The 22,117-nt window shown below is 44.6% G+C and overlaps 1 protein-coding gene and 1 non-coding gene across 2 annotated transcripts in view; both read right to left on the bottom strand.

Moving 5' to 3' along the window:
- LAMB4 (laminin subunit beta 4) overlaps positions 1-22,117 on the bottom strand; it is an 89,324-nt gene that overhangs the window by 30,713 nt on the left and 36,494 nt on the right. The window contains exons 14-22 of the mRNA XM_026503249.4: positions 17,723-17,908; positions 16,224-16,339; positions 15,295-15,415; positions 8,288-8,465; positions 7,011-7,154; positions 5,428-5,659; positions 4,829-4,986; positions 3,162-3,386; positions 2,341-2,561 (exon numbers count right to left, since the gene is read on the bottom strand). Of these exons, the coding sequence (XP_026359034.3) occupies positions 2,341-2,561; positions 3,162-3,386; positions 4,829-4,986; positions 5,428-5,659; positions 7,011-7,154; positions 8,288-8,465; positions 15,295-15,415; positions 16,224-16,339; positions 17,723-17,908 (1,581 nt within the window). The remainder of the gene's footprint in view (positions 1-2,340; positions 2,562-3,161; positions 3,387-4,828; positions 4,987-5,427; positions 5,660-7,010; positions 7,155-8,287; positions 8,466-15,294; positions 15,416-16,223; positions 16,340-17,722; positions 17,909-22,117) is intronic.
- On the bottom strand, positions 6,672-6,775 carry LOC113267208 (U6 spliceosomal RNA). Its single transcript, XR_003320618.2, has one exon. It is a non-coding gene; the product is annotated as a U6 spliceosomal RNA (small nuclear RNA).

The raw sequence follows: 22,117 nt of genomic DNA, 5'->3' as shown, positions 1-22,117 counted from the left end.
AGCGGCAGGTGTGAGGAGTGGAGGGGGGATATAAGACAGGTGTGGTCATCTAGTGCTCAGACACCATTCTCCAGTAAAAGGAACCAGCACTCCTTAAAGAGATGGCTGATTCAGGGCGTCTGGGTGACTCAGTTGGTTAAGTGTCCGACTCTTGCTTTCAGCTCAGGTCATGATCTCAGGGTCGTGGGATCGAGCCCTGCGTCAGGCTCCATGCCCAGCATGAAGCCTGCTTAAGATTCTCTCCCTCCCTCTCCCTCTGCCCCCCTCCTCCCACTTCTCTCTCTCTCAAACAAAAAGAAAGAAAGAAAGAAAGAAGGAAAAAAGGCAGGAAATACACCAGATGAGCTTAGAGTATCTTGTCACGCAGAAAGTGCTCAAACAAACCCCCAAACCCAACCATAATGAGGTATGTCAAAGGGACACAGAAACCCACTGAAATCGCTCCCAATGACCAAAGCTGGCATAACTTGAACAGCAAAATAAAGTAGTATCGGATTGTAACCCGAAGTATAATATAAATGCCCATGACTCCATATAGATATTAAAAAATGATTAATAAATGAAGACATGGGGGACAACAGATACATCTCCAGTGCAGAAGAATTCCAAATAATTTACGGAGCTACTCTGCTCTCAAGGAAGGAGTGTGAAGCTCCCCACTCCTCAGTATAGACTGTGCACAGTGACTTTCTTCCAAGGAGCACAGACAGTACAGAAAGGAGGGAAAAAGTAACTTTACAGAACAGAACCATGACAAACACTACCTCAGCCAGGTGATTGGGATTCGTGTCAACAGTGTTAAGTCGTGTAAATAGTGTGTAGCCTTGATAGGATGTGATGAGAACAGTGCTTTCCCTCTGTGGGCTTCTTCCTCAAACCCATAATCCGAGCCCAATCAGGAGAAAACATCAGATAAATCTGAATAGAGGGCATTTTCCAAAATCCTCCTCAAAATTGTTAAGGTCATCAAAAATAAGGAAAGTCTGAGAAATGTCACAACAAGGAAGCCCCTAAAGAGACAAGATGATTAAATGTAATGTGGCGTCCTGGATGGGGTCTTGGAACAGAAAAGGGACAATAGGCAAACGACTAAGGAAATCTGAATAAATTATGGACACTTAGTTAATGGTAATGTATCAACACTGGTTCATTAAATGTGACAAATAAACCGTACTAATGTAAGATGTTAAAAGCAGAGGAAGCTGGGTGTGGGGTACATCTTCTCTGTACTGTCTTCACAACCTTTCTGGAAATCTATTCTAAAATAAAACATTTACTAAGGAAAAAAGGACATGGAGAGGGAGAGAGAGTGTGCGTGTGCGTGTGTGTGTGCGTGTGTGTGTGTGTTGGAGCAGGAGGGCTGGAGAGAAAGCAAAAGAAAAAAAGGAGAAAGGAAAACACGTTCTGTATATGAGAACTACCTTCAAAAGTTGACTTGCATAAGGTTTGACCTTTGAATCAGTTGAACAGTGAAGCTGAAATTGGAGGTGAGCCATGCTTCTCATTACTATTAGTAGTTGGGAAAAGTCCAGCTTCTTAAATTAGCATTTTGATTCCAATTAAACCCTGGTCCCTGTAGTGTGGCCTGACTCTAAAATTTCTTGTCATTGTTTTACCCTTCCCTCCAATTTCTATTAATGTGGAAATTGTTCCAAGGAATATATTCATTAAACCAAATACCCTGATCATGACATGAATAGTTTTTTTTCCATATAGATGTTATATTCATTTAAAAAATTCTATGCCCGTTATTTTATTGACTAAAATTCGCATGTGCAGTTAAGTAGCATTAATTGTATATTACACAATGCAGATTTGCTCCTGGTACACTACCTGCATTCTTTAGAAACAACTGACCCTCATTTGGTAAGTAAAGAGGACATCTTATTTTACCTGTACGTAAAGTAATTGCTGGGCTGTAGGGAAAGACAGCCCAATTTCTGAAAATGGAACTGTGGGTTCTGCAAGCACTCATTGATTTTCATTCTGATCATCAATTCTGATTAATGATCAATTTCTTGCAGCTTCCCTGTGATCATACATACAGGATAGGGAAAGAGAAGTTGTCCGTGTTTTGCTATGCATGAATTTTGACTTCCCCAGTCACAGAGAGGTTTGGAGAAAACCGAATGAAGCCAAACTTGACCTTGAGACCCTGATTCTCTTTTTTTAGTGCTTCTCATTCCTTGATAAATGCAGACTCTATCCCTGTATAAGGCCAATCCTGTCCAAAACCACGAATTAACAACAGTACATAAAGAAGACATTATTTACAAATTTGGAAACCGATTGCCCCCTCCCTTCCCACTCTAGAGCCCTGGTAAGTTCAAAGCATCTTGCCTGGTCGCAGTGACCGCTGTGAGAGGTCCGGGGGTCACAGTCGCAAGGCTGGCATCCTTTGCTGGGGACCAGATTCCAGTATCCATCTGCACAACGGTCACAGGCCTGGCCTGTGACGTTGGGCAGACAAGGGCATGTGCCATTGTCAGGGTCACAGAGGCAAGCTTCCTGACCAGGGGGACACTCAGCGGGATTCACCCCGGAAGGATGGCAGGAGCACCCTGGGATAAGAGAGCCATTGCTACAGGTAAATTCAGGGACGACACTGGCATTCAACAAACCATACAAACATTGTATGTATCATTTCTCCAAAGGGCTCAAGGAAGAGATACCTGACGATATTTCAGATTTATCAAAGAATCTATGTAGGTTGAACCCATTCAACTCTTTCTGATCATCCCACTCAGTGATTTCATGTGGTTCTGCCAGTTAACATTCCGAAAGCTCACAATTAGGATGACTGAAAACCTCGCTTTTTCCACCTGCCATTCATGATCTGAAAATGGTTTACTACGTTGACTTGAGACAACTGAAATAGTTAAATATCTCCTAAAAATGAGTTTACTCCTCCTTTTTTTTTTTTTTTTTAAAGCATAGACTCAATCCCTTGCCTTCTTCTGTGATTCCCTAATTGATACATTAAAGACACTGGCTGAACTGGTCCCAGTGCAGATTCCTGGAGATTCCACTCAGTGGGTCGGATGTATAGTCTAGGAATCGGCCTGTTCATATCCCAGCCCTGTGCCCAGGCGATCCCAGCATGGTGCACCAAGGGCCTCACTCTGCTGCCACATTTCCTTCGGGGAGCCGGGGAGACTTACTCCTGCAGGTCTGATTGATGGCTGATCCAAAGTGACCCGGTTTGCAGAACTGGCAGTGGGGCCCCCGCGTGTTGTGCAAACACTTGAGGCACTCCCCTGTCAGCTGGCTGCAGGACTCGGGGTCAGTCGCATCGGTGTTATTGTTGCAGGCACACGGCTGGCAAGGCGCTCCCGAAACTTTGGGATTTCCGTAGAAACCCGCAGAGCATTCTCCACACTGCTTACCTGAAAGAAGGGGAGAGGAAACAGGAATGAGATGAGAAGCGTGTGCATCTCTGTCTCTGTGTGTGTGTGTGTGTGTGTGTGTGTGTACTGGGGGAGCAGGGATGGAGACAGATACAGAGAATAATTAGGCTCTTCAAGGGATAATGAGATGTCACACATTGGGGATGAAGAAGGAAAAAATGTTCTGAATTAAAACATTCATTTTAATTTATCATCCAGTCAGAGATGACAATGATTATTTAGAACTAAAAAGTCCTACGAGGAATGCATTCTAGTTCTTCTTAAAAAAACTCCAGAGCAGAAGCCACAGGATTCCTGGATCTTTCTATAGCTGGGGTCACCCGAGTGTGCCTCAGGACCCAAAGCCGGTCTCACCCCCTGTTCTGTCTGGGGGACCCCCACCTTCAGTTGGTTCTGGAGGTGAACCGGCAGCACCCCGAGATGGGGGTCTAGCAGTGCAGGTGGTGACAGTGGTTTTGTTGACGTGCACACCTGGAGGGTGCTTTTATCAAGCATCATATGGAGAAACCATCCCTTCGCTCCCCCACTTGCTACCCTTGCAACCACCGGGGAACTGTGGTCAGTTAGGCACCCACACTGTGGGTCCACCCCCCGCATTTTGGTTCATCCTTTTTAGGAACGCACTCCTTAGTCAATCATGGTCTCAGCTCTTCAACACTGACCAACCAAGCCAGAGTGGACATGGATAAGAAACTACGTGGGAAGAGGTCAGAATGAAATAGAGACATAGGGAGCAAACAAGAAAAAATTAGCCATGTCATGTATTATCATGATGGTAACTACCACTGGAGAAAATAGCAGCAGCATATTTTCAAAATATAATTAAGTCAAGTAGATTTCATGTTTTTTCCTTGTTTGCTTTATATATTTACACTCATACTTAAACTCTTCAATATAAAATTTTTGGTAGCGGGACAGATACAAATATTGAATTGACTTATACGGTGTCTGTATGAGGCCCATATCAGTGCTTTAAGACATCTGAAAAAATAAGTTATATCTTTGAAATATCAGTCAAATGAGTGATTGGGATTATATAAAGAAAGCATTTGATTAACATTTTTTACTTTTTAATTGCTTATGTTATATATATTACTTACTCACCTATGGATCTTACTTAACATGTGAAGGTTTTATTTTAAATAAATCAATTTGATTTGAACTCATTTGGTCAGTTAGTTTTCCAGAACATTAAAAACAATTATAGCTTGGAGGAATGAGCTTTTCATTGTCATTGGTTTCTGAATCATTCAGATCCTTTGTTCAGTAAAGCAGCAAGGTACCAGATTGTGTCTTCTTACCATTAACTTATATTCAGGACCATTGAATTGGTCAAAGCAGATAAATTATGAACATGGGATCATTTTTTAGGTAGCTGTAAGGGGTAGAAGCAAAAAAGCATCATGAACTAGACTGTGTACCTGCATAACCTGGAAGACAATTGCAGATCACATCTGAGCTCCAAGGATGCCGGTAGCAGGAATGGGCAAAATACCTGCTACTTGAGGGGACGTCTGGACACGGGCAAGGACGGCAGGACCGTCCTGAAGGCGGATTCCCATAGTAGCCATCGATGCATCTGGCAAGACAATTTCTTTTTACCAAAAGTTCCCAGGAAAAGCTGATATTAGCCAATGTGGATTTGCTATGCTTGGGGACAGCACAACTCCCAAAACTCAGTGTTTTAGAAGATGCTCGCTTGTTCTGTGATTTTTTGCTTTACATTGAACATCCCAAAGTGCACAGTCACTAAACTCAATATAGTGGCAGTGAATTTACATGTCATATTTCAGGGACAGAAAAAGCAAGGTGCCAAGCCAATATATGCCCACTTTTATGTAACCAGACATGGTCTGGCTCATCACAAGATCTTGAAGGACAGGAATGACGCTCTATCTCCCCCCCACCCACCCATAGCAATCATTCTACACTGAAATACCATTGAGTCTCTACTCTGTGGTCCCTCAGAGTGTGTTATGACATCAGAACAAAAGAAACAAAGTGCATGTGAATTCCGTACCTTTCACAGTTTCTTCCAGTTGTAAAACCCCCGCAATTGAAGCATGAGCCTGTCTCTGGATCACAAAGTTCAGCGAACCCATTACAAAGGCAAGGGCGGCAGTTGGGGAATCCGAAGTAGCCTTCCAGGCACTGATCGCAACGGCGGCCTGCCACCTCCCCCTGGCAGGAGCACTGTCCCGTTATTTGGTCACATACAGGGCTCTTAGAGCCTTGAGGGTGACAGTGACATGCTAGAGAAAGAAAGACATGTTGAGTGGAGGGCAAGTGGTGTGCTGGGGAATGAGTGACAGTCCTGATTTTGTAACCCTGAACTTACTGACGCATCCCGATCAGGTACATAGAGTGAGTCTGAGAACCTGGCCTGCAGCGAGTACCAGGTCAATGTGTGTCACACAGTTCCCTGGTTCACCCAATGAACAGTACGCTGTGAGCCATCGAGGCTTGTAAGTGTTGCTTACACACAGGACCTGAACAAGTAGCATGTTCTTAATGACTTGAACTTCCAATTATCAAGTCAAACGTCAAGATTCTACAAAATATAAAAACTCTTCTCAAGGTGGTTGGATTTTTCTTTTTCCTAGGTGAGATCATAGAGGCTCAATCCTTCTCCAGAAAATCGTTGAATCCTTAGAGCCAATCTTCCCTATACAAAGACGGGAGGCGGAAGACATGTTTGCTCCTTTGTGTCTACCCTTTTGTGAATCTCAAGCACTTCATTCTTTTTTTTTTTTTTAAGAAAGGGAAACAAGTGATCATGGACCTAAGCACTGTGTGCTGGGTAGACAATGACCAGGAAGGTATGCCATCTCTCTGAATCATGACTAAAAAGATTCATTGTTCCTTTACCCGAAAGAATTAACCTACCTGGAGAGAACCACCAAAGACAGGTTTCTGTGGAGAACAGTATTTTCACTAATGGTTTACAGCGTGAATAGAGAACTATATCCCCTTAACATGGGAGCCATGAGACTGGATTACCACCATGTAAGCCCTTATGAATGGGTGGCTTATAAAATCAGTTCCGAGGGCTGTTTACAACCCTAGCATCAGAGAGAGTGATACGCAGGTGGCAGAGCTGTCCCTTTCCTTGACTTCTCAATCTCAGTGTTCTTTTGGCCTGGCCAGCCACTGGGCTTCTACAGCACAGCCAACTCCTTTCCCGGTGTTCCCACATCCTCCCTGGACTGCCATCTCTTTGATACAGACTGCGAAACTCCCAGAAGCATGGGCCGTGTTTTTATCATTACTCGTGATGCCTTCACAAATTAGCGTGTCCTCCTTGCACACAGGCCACGCTAATGTCTGTATCATTCCAATGCTAGGACATGTGCTGTTGAAGCGAGCACCATCACTCAGGATTACCAACGGAGCTCTGTAGCCAGTTCGTGGCCCTCCGAACGGATGAATGAAATACGATGGGAAAATTTTCCTGTACATTTAATCTATGTAGACAGATGACCTGAGTCATGTTGTCCATTTCCCAGTCCCCTCCTCTTTGAAACTCCCACACTGATTTTCCTGCCTTGCAACTCCAAGGTTGTAACCATGCATGTCTTCCCCCATCTGTTCTTTGCTACGTACGGTGACAGCCATGATGTCCCAAACCATAGCTTCCTGGTGAGCACCTGTCACAGCAGCGCCCGGTCACGTGAAGCTTGCACTGGCACTGGCCCCCAAGTCGGCTGCAGCTGGGCCCCACCGAACCCTGGGGGTGACACTTGCAGGCTGCAGGGAGCCAAAGAAGGCAGTGACAGGTGAAGGAAGCGACAGAGAAGCACCTGGTCCTGTTGGGAGCTTTAGTTCACTTCTCTTTTCGTTCGGTACTTCTCTCATCCTCGACTCCTTCATCCGTGAAATGGGAAAAACATAGGATCGACCCCAGGGGATTATAAGGATTAAAGACAATAATGCCCGTGAAGTACTTAGAACTGTGTGGCAGGTAGCAAGTGCTCAATAAACACGACTTAATATACATACCTTAATATACAATAAATGTTACTAAACAAGTTAATGAAAGGCTTAAAAGAAATTGTTTTAATAATTAACTGTTCCAATATAATTAGTATTATCGATATTATTCCTGATGATCTATGTTGGTGCTGGACTATCCGTTCGATTTCCCTTATTCCATCCTTTTATGACGCTGTTTGCATTCTGAAAGCCGGAGTCCTACAGTGCAATGGGAGAAACGTTTGCCCAGAACTCAGGAACCCCGGGCTCTCACTAGAGTTGTCACTCTACAGCAGCGGTTCTCAACCGGGGGGAAATTTTGTAACTCCTGCCCCGGGAACATATGACAAAGTTTGAAGAAATTTTTGAATGTCATAACTGGAGGGAATGTGCTACCGGTATCAGGTGGGCAGAGGGTAGGGTTGCTGCTATACTTCCTATAATGCACCGAATCGCCCCCATGACAACACCCCCCCAACAAAGCATTAATCAGCCCCAAATTTCAGAAGTGCTAAGGGTGAGAAACACTGCTCTATGGCTTAGTGAAATGGACAAGTTACCTAATGTGTTTGGACCCCAAGAGTCTCGTTCATTGGATGAAAGTTTGAGGATGAAAGAAGTTGTTTAGAGTTCATTCCAGCCCTAAAAATTCCAGGAATCCAAGTAAGTATTTTCGGACCATTGTTCTAGTTCCTGGCAGCCAAATGCTATTACAAGGCTCCTTTTTCATACACTCACTGTACTGGGCATTGGGATTCCAACACATCTACAGACTCTGTTGTCTATCTAATCATTGGGAAATTGGCCTTGACACTGATTGTTTGGAGTAGATGCTAAAATAAATTAAATCGATTCACTCACATTCTAAAAAGCTGTGCGTCAGTAGAGCCCGTTGGGCCAATACTCACCTACTGCCCCGTTGTGTAGCCTGGCGGACATGCTGACTACCAGCCTTTCACACACACCGGGGAGCACCTGAGGTCCCGTCTTCGCGGCAATTTCAGCACAGCTGTGCTGCTTATATTCATCTAAATCCTGCTTGCTGCAGAAATTCCCCAGTGAATCGATTTGGGGAATCAGACCAAGCTTTTGAAATAATACAAAAAGAAGACTTAGGTTCATAACTGTCTCCCGTTCAAGATTCTAGTTGTATAAACAATTAGATCTACGAGAAAATGCTTACAACTGAAAGATTTGAAGATTTTCATTGTATTTAGAAAATCATTAAATATTTACATTTATTGACTTGGGACAAAGAGAATAAGACTTTTTTTTTACCATTCTTATTATATTTTTAGCTTGCTCATGAATTTATCTTAGATTTCAAAGACTTTTAACTAGGCTACTCGTGATAAATTCAGAAATTATGGCATAGTGCATTCCACAGTATTATTGTGGAACTCTAATTCCACAAAACTCTCCTTTTAAACGTTCTGTCCTTTTCTATTACATATGAACAGTAGCATCCTACATCAAACTGTCTGTCTCTTGGAGAGTCACAGCGTAGATTAACATGCTAAAGCTCTGAGAAGTCCTGCAAGAAAGATACTGTTAAACTCAGTGCTTCCATGCTTATTTAACTACTCGGTCCTATATTCAAGTAACACTAACATCCCACAAACTCAGTATCTCATAGATGCATTTTGTGAATTGCTGGCTTAGAGGGACAAATTGTAGCTATTGGAGGGACAAATGCATTGTTCTAAGCTTATTCTCAAAGAGGGATCATGTATAGTTCGATACGTATGCGAAGAAAAGCCATGTGGTTATATTTCTTGAGGAGATTTTACCTACGTTATAACCTACTACCATTTTAAATGTTTTTCAGCGGCGTGGCTGATGCAGGGGAGAGCAAGTTGGTATAAAAGAATCGATCACACCAAGTTGGTCATTTTGAACGACTGGTAGAAAAAGTAGCACTGAAATTAAGATTTAATTCAGCAGGTCAAGTTAAAAGGGTGAACAAGGTGGCCCAGATAAATCTCCCCTGCCTTCTAGTTTTGTCCATACTGAACCTCGTTCCCATGGTCCTTTGCTTCAACCCCCTTTCAACCACCCCCTCCTTCTCCCCCCCAGTGCCCATCCCCACTCCCTGGTCCTTCTTTGCCCTTTGACACACCAGTGGTGGAATCCCAACCCTAGATGCCCATTTCACAGTGTCTCCACTCCTCAAACCTCTATCCTCATTCTCCCTGCACCCCTGAATGGGCCACTCACTGCCTCTTCTTCCTCTGGCTTCACAGAGGAAATGGAGCCTCCCACTTGCTGCCTCCCAAACTCCTGGCTCACAGGTACTACCCTGTCCCTGGCTCAGTGCTTACGAAGAAGTGTCCGGGGAAGTGGGGTCCGCCACTATCCCCTCTGCCCTCAGGAAACTTTCCTGTGAATTATGCTTTCTTTAATCTCTTCCTTTCAGCTGGCATTTAAATGTGCTGAAATCTCTCCCATCTGTAAAATCACCTCCTTGATGCATATTCCTCTTGCCCCCGTCTCTGCCCTTTGACTCCTTGATAGCCACATTTCTTGAAACATTGTTTCCTTGCCACCCTCACTGCCCCCTCCCACATTTACTCTTCACACCAATGCTACACCTCTCCTTCCACCCATCCCTCAATGTTGGGTTCCTTGGGGTTCTCTCATCAGCCCCCTCCTTACTCCACACCCCCATTCTAGATGACCTTGACATTGCTGTGTCTTCAGTTATCATCAATATAGATCGCTGACATCTTGATCTAGGTCTCCTGCCCACATCTCAATTATAGGCTCCAGATCTGCACAAACAAGCTTACTGGTCATCCCAAAGGCACTACAAACCAACGCACCTGAGCCTGCTTCCTTTCTGTGCCTGCTGGCAGGAAATAGTGCCAGCAGGTGCCAAGCTACTCAGTGTAGAAAACTGAATGAAGCAGGTCATCTTTGATACTTGTCTCTTCTTCATCCCACACACTCCTCCCCCACCTCTCCTCCTCCATACATCAAGTCAATCACAAGCCTGGTCCATCTAAGCTCTTAAATGTGTCTAGGAGGCATTTATCTCTCTTCGTCCCCCCGGTCACTGCTCTAATGGAGGCCATCTAGATTACCATGGTGGCAGCCCAACAGACATCCCATCTTCCACTCTTGTTCCTCTTCCCCCATCAATTTTCTACCCTGTAGTCGCAGTGATTCCTTACATGGCAGTTTGTTCAGATAACCCCTCCTTCAAACATTCAGTGGCTTCTTTCTCTTAACCCCCGCCCCCCAATCTCCCAGCTCAGTGGTTCTCAATATGGGAGGCGCCATCCCCTAAGGGGCATTTTGGAAATTCCGAAGGGTAGTTTTGGTTGTAGGATGAGGTGTGTTACTGGCTTTTAGTGGGTGGGGATCAGAAATCCCAGACGTTTTGACACAAAGGAAAATCAGCCTGTGTCTCCTACAGCTTTTGAATGTTTCACTGATATCCATGCAGGAGAAATCTTTGTTTATAATTATGAGTTGAAAGCCCTACTCTCTGTTTTAAAAACATATTTGCAACATGTTTGCAACATACCTGCTTTCGGGGCCGTCTCACACTGAGTGATTCTATACCTACGAGCAGTCCCTGTCTCACGTGTCTGCGGCGTATTCGTGCCAGTGCATACATTTAAAGTACATAACGCTTCCCTATAATTACTTTCCTTTTACATCTCTGTATTTGCACATTACATTGACATTCTTTGGAAGGTATGCGTGCACATAAGCTATAATGCCTATGAACTGCATTTCAAATCGGTAAAGAGTGTTACAAAATATTTGCAATAAAAAGAGGAGGCTGGGTCAGGTGATGGTGAGGATCACTGCTCAAGGCATCCCGAGGTTTTCTGTTCGGGGACCTGTCACAGCTTCCAGTAGCTCTCAGACCACGCTGCCATTTCCCCTGTAACTCTCTACATCCCCCCTTCAGAGAGGAAGTCCTGGCAGGTCGGGGAAGGTGCTTGTCTTGTTACACCGGTGCCTACCGCAGGGTCTAATTCACAGCAGCTACTTCATAAATATTTGCTCAATAAAGAAGTATATACACCTGTCTAGTGTGGTCTCTTAAAGTTGATAGTAAAATGACTGCATTCTCCAAACACGCACCGAGTGAAGAGAGATGCAGAAGGAAGCTGGACAGGCTAGGGTTGGGGATGAGGGCAGCCAACCAGGGGTTTGTTCTCTACAGTTACTGGTCTGAGGCAGTTTCAAGGAGGCCAGTCCTGGCACCAAGCTGATGGGCCAGATGGTAACAGTCCCTGTCAAGCTATAGGATTTTGTAATGTCATGACTCCCTTCTTCTAGAAACTTCTAAAGACTTGTTTACCAACTGTAGTCCATTGCATGGTTTAAAAGAATGGCAGTTTTATATTCTAGAATGGCTAATATACTTTCGACTCTAAACACATTGTCACAGAAGCATATATCATAGAATCAGGGTGACCAAAGGAAATTTCTAACTGTCTATGTTTGCCAAACAAAAGCTGTTTCTGCAGAAGGAGCATGCAGGGTTGACCAAAGCTTTCATCGCAGCTTCTTGGTCTTAGATAAAATGTTAATCTGGCTGCAGGAGAAGAATGAACTTTGCAAGGGCCAGGGCTCAGGTGGTCAAGCATCTTCCCAGAGCAGCACATTGGTGGTGTGGAAATAACCGTATTTGTCTGTAATCGGAAAATGTGCATTGGCTTTCTACTGGACATCCGGGGTCAGGGACTCTAAGGGACACTGAAGGTGCCCTGCCCGGATCTTCCTGTTCACCAGCTGCTGTGGCATTGGCCGCTAAAGCCTTACAGCTGTCCTTTTCTCCAGAAGCTTGGACTCAGCCAACTTGTCCAGAAGTGAACACACTCACTGGGGGATGGGTGGGGTGGACGACTTGGGCGCGCACACACCCACCCCTTTGCCTCTAGGTGTAACCAGCTCGGTGGTCCAATTACGTTCCCATGCTCCCTGTGGGATCTACACTTCAGCGTAGATCACACCCTTGCTCCGTTCCTTCCCCTGTCCCCTGAGCCTCTTCTCCCACAAGCACACCCTCAATAAATCAGGGGGACCCAAGGCCCTGTGTCAGCTCCGTCTTCTGGGGAATCTGACCTGAAAGAGGGATGTAGCCTCTCTTCTGAGGTTCTGACACTTGGCCAAGACCAGGCTGCTCTCCTAATTCTCATTCACATCTCATGGTTTTTGTAGCTATATGTTAAGAGAATGTTGCTTGAAAACTGATCAAATGGAAATATTTTTCAGTTAATTTCAAATATCACTGCAATGATTTTATTTACATGTCCGTCTTCTATATCGGGCTGAGAATTATTTGAGGTGAGGGACCAAGAGCTTACACCCCAGGACCCAGCACAGTATCGGCCCATGTATGCTCAGCGAATGGGTGATGACTGGATAATTTGCATGGATTCATGAAATATAGTATCATGCTATAAACTTTGAAATTTACAAAATCAGAAATATTCGGGATATGGATTTAAGATGAGGAGTATCTTGGCTCTTATAAATTTGAGTTTCATTACTATTATTATAACAATAAAATATCTTCATGATGTATGAATCCTTGATTTCTTCCTTTCCCTTTCTCTGCTCTGCCTGATTCCTAACTTTTAGCTTTTTTCCCCTAAATTAAATCTGTTGGATTTGATTTTCTTTCTTTGTAACTCATGTGTTGGTCTGTGAGTACAGTTCTATTTAAAGTTCCTGGGCAGAGAATAGGACTTACATAGGTAGGGAAATCATGATAGTTTAAACTCTCATTCAAGAGTTTGTTTCTATTTTCTACTTCATTTCTTCCGTAATATGGCAGAACGTCACCACAATATCAGACTGCCCTCCAGGCACAGTATTTAGACCATCTTTGGTTAAGGTTCCCAGATAAAATACAAATCACCCTGTTGAAACTGAATTTCAGAGAAGCAATGAATAATTTTTTAGTATGTCTCATGCAGTATTTGAGGGCAATATTTTGGACATATTTGTGCAATATTCAAATCTAACTGGGTACCCTGTTTCTTCTCTCCCCCTCCTCCCCTTGCTCCTCCCTTACTTCCTCTTCTTCCTTCGTTCCTCCCCTCCTCCCTCCCTGCTCCTTCCATCTCTCTCTTCCTTCCTTCTTTCCTTCCTCCCTTCCATTTTCTAAATCTTGCAATCCTATCTCTGATAAAATAATCTTATACAATGGCTTTTTTTTAGATGTTACAATACCTGAATTTGTTGAATAAAATCCAAGATACACCTGCCTCATACTGAATTCTATAGCAGATGATGAAACAGCAAAGTTCCAGGTTATAACTTAAAATGTTCGATGGTTAAAAATTAAACTTTGAAGACACAATTCGTGAAATGGGGACACACAACTAATTAAAGCAAGGATTGTCCAGCTTCCTCTAAAAGGCTAGAAAGGAAATATTTTTGGCTTTGTGGGTCCTAAAGCCTCCATGACAAGTACTCAGCTCTGCCTTTGTAGCTTGAAAGCAGCCATAAAGAATACATAAACAACTGGCCAGGGGCGCCTGGGTAGCTCCTTGGCTCCCTGTCCGACTCCTGGTTTCAGCTCAGGCCACGATCTCAGGGTTATGAGATGGAGCCCCATGGCAGGGGGGATTGGATTCTCTCTCCCTCTGCCCCTCCCCCCATAAAAAAATAAATCTTTAAACAATTGGCTATAGCTGTGTTCAAATAAAACTTTGTAGTGCAGTGATTTGCCAATTAAATTATGGTATTAGAAGATTCTCACAAATATTTTTTTGAAGATTTTATTTATTTGTCAGAGAGAGAGAGAGAGCGCACGCACACAGGACCGCACACGCAGGAGGAGCGGCAGGTGGAGGGAGAAGCAGGCTCCCCACTGACCAGGGAGTGTGATGTGGGGCTCGATCCCAGGACCCTGAGATCATGACCTGAGCCGAAGGCAGACACTTAACTACTAACTGACTAAGCCTCTCACGTGCCCCCTCGCAAATATTTTAAAATGCAATTGTAACAAATTATTTTAATTTTTATCCTCGAAATTACTTAAAACAAATCCCACACAAGTCTCTACAATTCTACTGAAGGTGGAATGTACCTGATACTTTCACATATTTCTGATGATCCTGAGAGTTAACTGGAGAATACTTCCCAGAAATTAATTTGACAGGCTATTTCAAGAGCCATAAACCTTGATGAGTAGGGAATAGATAGGTAAATGAAGGCTTAAATTTCCTTAGTGCCCAAACTCTGCCCAGGGACTAGCCTGGGCCTGAAGTTGCGTACAGAGTGAGAGGTTTGGCAGGAACATCTATGGCCCAACTCTGCGGGGGGAAAGGCGTTGAAAGAAGTCATTTGAGAAAATATGATGCATCGTTGCTAAAAATGATATGAAGACACATAAGCACCACGAGAAAATGCTTATGACATAATGTGAACTGAAAAGTATCTGTCTACGTACTTGTATGAGAGCTCTGATCACAAGGATATAAAAACATGGTATGTATAGAGCGGAACTTACAAGACGATGACAATTAAAGTGGTAGAATTTCTCCCCGAACTTTCTGCAATGCCAGGACGCCGTGGTGGCTCAGAGAGGGGGCTGTGGCGTCAGGGAGTCTAGCTCTGATTGCTGACTCCTCCCTCACTGCCTCTGACCCTGTACCTCAGTTCTGTGGTCTATAAAGTGGGGACAATGATGGTACCTCACTCATGGAGTTGTCGAGAAGATTAAACAACAGAATATGCAAAACACTTTCGACCGTTGCTGATGCGGGCTGTTCTGTAAGGTTTGCAATTGGTCTTAGGTGATGTTTACAGAGAATCAGTGATTTTTATAATGGAACAAACTCATTAATACTTCTAAAGAAACACTGCACCATGGAGTCTAAAAGTAGCATGATAATGGGGCTCAGTTTGGAAGGCAGCACCCCCGTCGCTCCGTGATACTTACTGAATCAACCAGGATGTGTGAATGAGCGTGGGACCCTCCTTCCAAAGGCTGGGAAAAATAGACATCTATGGAATACTGTACATCTGGTTCTAAACAGATGGGTGTGGGAAGCAGCACGATTCTGTATGAAGAGAAATAAAGCAACAATTCAGTGACAAAAGTACAGTTATATAACCCAAGCGGCCAGGGTGTTTGGTGGTGTCTCACCTGCGCTGAAGCGGGTTCGACCGTGGGGGCGGAGGCCAGGTCTAGACCGGCTCAGATGGGTTGGGTGGACAGCAAATTCCCTCTCAGAATCTCTCCGTGGCTCTTGCATAGGACTGTGCCAAATAGCAAGGCTTAGAAACCCTTAGCCACGGGTTGTCACGACTGCTCGGGGAAAAGGATGCAACAAATGTCCTTCATCCTATCTACCACGCTCATCTCAACAGGGTCTCTTGTTTTATTTTGCCACAAATTTCTGATGCAAAATTAGTGGCCTCAATGTTAGTAGCTTTTTTACCTGATAGACTCTCAGCTGTTGAGATAATGCCAACTGAATATTGGACTCTTACTCTAATAGCGTTTCATTCTCTCACCTCTCCAGGCCTGTCTGGGGAATGGGAAAGGAAGGTTCCAGACTGAGAATCAGGAGGCTAGAATCCTGGTTCTGCAATACATTAGCTACGAGACTGGGGCAGGTCTCCAAGTATTCTCATTCTCAATTCCCTCCTCGCCTGATGAAGAGAAAGTCTACCTCAATGAGTTGTTGGCAAGATAAAATATAATCATAAATGTGAAGCTTAGTGTAGCCCACAGCAAGCACTTAGTAAATGTCACCGTCCCCTTTAATGTACCTCTCCTCCTGCTTAGTTCTTCGATACAAATTACTGATAGATGAACAAAATTCTAAGAAGTCTTCCATGTTTGAGGACAGGTCCCAAGCATACCTCGAAGCCGGCGGTAAAGGGAAAGACGGAGGCTGTAGCCGTGGACTCTCACGTGGACAGCGCTCGCTTCCTCCAAGGGGGTTAACCAAGACCTGGACAGTCCAGTCGGCTGCGGGCTAGACAGGGACATAAAAAGCACATCCTTGTGATGATGCGTGCATGACACACACCTCAAGGACAGCACTTGGACTTGAGTCTGCAACCCCCGGCCCTCTTGGAAAATGAAATTTGGGAGCGAAGTCTGAGAGGCTCACTCTCAGCTCTAACTCGCTGGGGTCTGAATGGCGACCCAGGTAGATGGAATATTGTTTCTGGCCATAGCTCTAGTCCACGGTCTGGAAAAACCCTGGTGTCCCTGATAGGCCTTGTCTTTAACCTCTGTCTCCCAGAGAGTCAATTAATGCAGCCTGACCCTGGATCATAGAAAAATGGAAATTTGGAATACTTCACAAAAGCTTATATCCTTTTTTTCTGTTATTGCATAAATATTATTATGTAAATGTATCATTATGTAAATTGTTATGTAATATTTATTTTGTACTATATGTGTCTAAATATGCATATATGTATATTTATAGCATATGCTAATTAGCCATACTCTCAAAGCCATGCAATTTGGAAATGCTTTTTAAAGATATCAGAGATGTGTCCTCTCTATGGAAAAATTTAAAAAATAGATACCATATTTTTAATGACTTGTCATACTCCTCAGGTCTAAGTTCACTGAAGTCCCTTGGCTTTCATTTATAAGTGAGCAATAGAGAATTATATCATATCAAGAGTTTCAAAGTGGATGAGCAGCTCTGGTCATACAACACACCATGAGCGTTTCCAGAACACAGTCCTTAGAGGAAACTTCGGGGCTCTGAGACCATCCCCAGCCTTATAAAATATTTTTCAGGGGAAATGGTCTGCGGGATTTCAGATTTTCAAAGAAAAGATTATGCAGAGAATAGGTTAGGGGCCACTGCTCTAGATGGAGTGTTTTTTCTGATTTGGTTTCTATTCTGCCTTAGGTATTTCCCAAACAGCAGGGGGAGGTGGCAAGAGGAACAGCCTGCTTTTCGTTTTTCTCTTGTTTCAGGGTAAATTCCAAGTGTAAAATAAATGTCTCTTCTGCATGGATCTTAATCTCTGCACATAGGTTAGCTTATTACATTTTTAACAAATTTTTAGAGGAAAGTCCCAGGAGGGTCAAATTTGTGTTATTTTAGTTTTTTATTGTTCTTATACAAACATTCCATCACCAGTTCCTTAGACCTTGTACCTTAGACACAGAACTTCAACTTCAGCTTCTCCCCACGGAATAAAGCATGTATGCCTCTGGCTTGCTGTGCTGTTTTAATATTGTTAGGAAACTCTTTGATTTCTAATGCTCTCCAGATGTTCTACTTTTTGCAAATCATTTTCTGATGACCCTATCTAGCAAGACTGGAATGGAAGCTCATAGTTCGAGAATGCACTTCAGTCAGGCTTTTACCCCTGAAGAAGCTGGATACCTGAGTTTCGTAGCGAACGGCAATGGTGAAGTCCATGGGCACGGAAATGTTGTTGACGACAAATCTCAAGCCAGCCCCAGGGAGAACCCTGGCAAATCCGGGTCCAGTCCACGCAACAGGGGTTCCAGGAACCGGTTCTCGGAAAACAACGTGAAGGGCAGGCACCTGGCCAAAAGTCACTGAGCCCTAAAATTGGAGAGGAATGCACACAGCTTTGCCTAGAGTCGAGTCCTGGAAGAGCTCAGGAAAAGAAAAAAAGTACATATTTCCTGATGTGTATATGATCCGTCTGAGTCATGGATAAATTACCCCAGGCAGCACCCTGTCCAGAACGCAGCTGGGGATAATGTGCTGAATCTGCAACTTTGGAACATATGTTACTGTACAGAAGGATTGATTTGAAAGCAATGTCACTGGAAACCACTTTAAACTTCAGTACCCCACGTGCTAATGAACAAATTCCACACCGATGACCTTGGGTTTTCTCAGATAGGACTGTGGGACTCTGGCCAAAATATGGAGGGAAAGAAAATATTCCCATGCTTACTTCATGGGCTTTGCTGAATTACGCATGACACTGAGAAGACCCATGTGGAATTATTTTTTTGGATATTTCTTCCATGCAAATATGAGGCATGCTCTTCAATGCACTTGGAGGCACAGAAGTATAAAACTGGGAACACACTTGATCGATTAGCATCCCCAATGGTCTGTATACTGGCTGTCAGCCTGGGGCCATCTGGATCCTGTAGATAATACTTCAGTGACTTCTGCATCTGCCTCCCCACGCTCGCAGCCTCTACCGGAACTCTGCCTCTGGTGGGTTTTTGCCCGCATCACCACGACAGGCCCTTGGCCGCGCTCTCCATCCTTTCCCGAGTCCAACGCACACTGTCCACCACTGCCAATAAGTGTTTCACACTCCTTCCAACTGCCAACAGAATCATGCCCAATTACTTCGTCTGGAGTTCAAGCTGCTCTGTCATCTACCCCAAACTCCTCTTCATCTGATAAATGTTTAGTCAGTAACAATTCAATGCCAATCCCTGCATTAGGAACGCGAAGATGAGTAGGACAGAGTCCTTGACATGGAGAATCTTGCATTGGAGACCGAAATGTAAATACAAAACTGTATCAACCAGATTAGGTTCCAATGGACAGATACAGGTAAACGTGTCTATATACTCTCACAATGGCAGTAGACACTGGAGGTGCCCCTCGGGGTTCCCCTTTACCGGGATGGTGCACCCACCCCCAAGTGGCTGTGTGTGTGGCTTCTAAGACCTCACCGTTTCCTTCTTCTCTGGAGAACTGCCCTCCTATACCTCCTGCCCAATCCCACCTCCACCCCTGGCCCCAGGGTAGCTCGCAGCCAATGGCTTCTTAACACAAGGGTATCAACAGCAGACCCTGGCTTCTCAGTGAACAGGACAACTTTGTCTGAGCTTCTTCGTGGATCAATCCAGTTTGTTTCATCTGAGACCACATCTTACTCTTTCCTCTTGTTTTGTTTCTGTCATTCTCTTATGGAGTTTTCCCAAATAACACCTCCTTAATAAATCACATGCACCTGAATCCAGTCTTAGGCTCTGTTTCTAGGACCTAGACTTGACCTGAGACAGTCAGTGCCAGACGGTTGACCTAGAAGCAGACTCCCAGATGCAATCTGGGAAGAGGATTGTTTTTGGTTCAGCTGGCAATGAGGACCCCCGTGTGTAATGTGTATCGATGATCCCTGGAACGTGGTTAATAGAGCAACTGCTGTCCCCTGTGCAGAACTGGGACCGGGTACAGGGGAAAGGGGGGCACTGACTGGAGATTTCTGGCACTGAGAGATATGGGGGAGCAGTAATTATAAGGACTGTGGAAATAGGGCATAGTTGTTGAACACCACTGATGCTTGGATGAGAGAAGATGACAGGCTCAGGGACATCAATCGCTAATTCACAGCCCAGTGTGAGAATCAAAGGGCCTCCTCGGAGATAAAGACTCCTCTCCTTTAGTTAGATGGTGGGAAGAGCAGAAGACCAGGTACAGGACTCAGTAGTAAGACTTGCAGAACTTCAGAGAAGCCTGAATTCTCAGGTAGGTAAGTCACCTGTGCCAAAGTCAGGCCCCACACAGGGAAGAAGAGGGCTCTTAAGACATGGGTGAGGCACACGAGAGCCTCGAACCCTGAGGTTCTCCTGAGCACTCTCGGACCATAGAAGTAATCCATCACTCTTACTGGAAAATAGAGCCCCTCCACTCTCCCCCGGCCACATTTGAGGACAATATAGAAACCTCAAATGATGCAGATGCCTTGGAAGAAAATGTGTACCTTCCTCAGGCTCTGCCTACACTACCCCTCCTGACCACTTGCCTGATAATGAGCATCAAGTTTCAGCATGGTCTGACTGGCAAAGGGCTGGATCTCCGACAGGGACCTGGCTAACATACACCACTAGCAACTGGGAAAGAACGGCTGGCTATGGGTCCTGAGGTTGCTAGGCCAACGAGGCAGACTATGAAACTGGATAAAGAGAGTTTGTTGATTTGGGGTCACCAGTAATGTAGGATTTAATCGCCTGGCAAGAGCCCTGGAGCCTTGGGAGACAGATCCAATATATCGCTGGAGGAAGCTCTTGGAAGCTTGGCAAAAGCTGTGGCCCCAAGGAAAGAAAGTAGAGGTTCCACAACAGCTGTGGCAGGCTGTGGAGGAAGGGATACAAGGCTCAGAGTAGCAGGCATACTAGAATGGATCTAAAATGCAAGACCAGAAAACACACCAACTGATTACGTTCCTTGAAGGCCTAGTGGACACTCTACATAGCAGGGAAGTAAGCAATAAACTGGTGAGAAGGGCATCAGCATCACTGGAAAGCTCAGTGTCGAGCATCCTCTGCAGGCTCATAGGACCCATCAGGACAAAACTGAGCTCCTTAGTATCACTGCAGAGGACAGGATCACAGACATCAAAGGCTGGGTATCACTTAACTCTCAAAAGCAAGATGGGTACAATTATTAAAGTGGGCGGCAAGGCTGGAGTAGGAGACAAGGGAGCCTGACCCATAGGAATCTTCTCTGGAGATGATTCATAGAACACGGTGTTCCTAGGAGCAAGATAGATGAGCAGAAAACAAAGGTATTGCTTCACATATATAATCAAAAGTGATCCGGTACGAATTAGCGAAAGGCTGAGGTCAGCTGCGCCCATGGAAAGACATGCTTTGTCAAGTTCCTAGATCTGAGCCACTTCTCAGAACCTGGTGACTGAAAAGAGGCCAGATACCCATGAAGAAAGAATCTTTAACACCACGGCAAGCGTAAACCAGGTTCCCAAAGTGCCACCATGGTCCCCTTGTTAGAAGAGGGGCATATAAGGGCCAGGTAATATATGAAGTCCTGGCCTAAGTTCTTTTTACAATGGGTTTACTGCATTTTACTGAACCACCCATTCATTATTTCCTCCAATTCCTGAATATGTAATTGGCATAGACCTACTTAGCAGTAGACATTGACTCTTTGACGTAAGGTAACAGAAGAGCTCATACGGTAGGAAATGCCAAGTGATAGGCTTGTGAAATGCCCATCCTCCTTCACTTTCTCCCCACCAAGCCAATATAGCAAATAAAAAACAATATTCCAAATCACTGGCATCCTCAAAGTGCCACTCTCAGGATTTGGTGGTGGTTCCCATCATACCCTCATTACAAACTTAATACAAACCTAACCAGCTTGTAGTCCCACTTGCAGCTGCTACGCCTGATGGAGTATCTTTACCAGAGCAGATGAATGCCACCTTCATACGTGATATACAGCTACTGAAACGCAAAATGTATTTTTCTCCATCCCCATACAGAAGAAGGAACAGAAGTCATTTGTATTGATTTGGGGTGTAAATTCAGTCTTGCCCCAAGGCTGTTCATTCTCTGTTCAGTCTAACAGTATAGCCTCAAAGGCTTTGAACCATCCAGATATTCCACCAAATATCACACTGATTTCCTATACTAAAGGATAGTGAAGTTGGGTCCCTCGGACCAAAGGATGTTATGTGTTCTCCCAAAGAGAGAATCAGACACTCTGTGGCCTTGGTCAGCACCACTCTCTGAGGGCTCAGAGTGTCTGATTCACCAGTGAGGGAAAACAGAACACCTCCTCAGCTCAAGGGACCCACTTCACAGCAAAAGAAGTATAGCAGTGGTCATGTGACTTTAAGATCCACTGCTCCCACACAAACCAAGCCGTCCAGAAGATGCTAACCTCAGACTGGGGTGGAATGGGGTCTCTTAAAGATGCACCAGCTTCAGCTAGCTTGGAAATGACACCCTGGGAGGCGGGACAGTGTTCTTCTGGAGGTTGTTTACTCCTTAGAGCGAAGGCCTTTATGTAATGCTGCATCCCCAACAGGGAGAA

This window comes from Ursus arctos, unplaced genomic scaffold (assembly GCF_023065955.2).
Source record: "Ursus arctos isolate Adak ecotype North America unplaced genomic scaffold, UrsArc2.0 scaffold_3, whole genome shotgun sequence".
Classification (NCBI taxonomy): domain Eukaryota; kingdom Metazoa; phylum Chordata; class Mammalia; order Carnivora; family Ursidae; genus Ursus; species Ursus arctos.
This window is presented reverse-complemented; position numbering and strand designations above follow the sequence as displayed.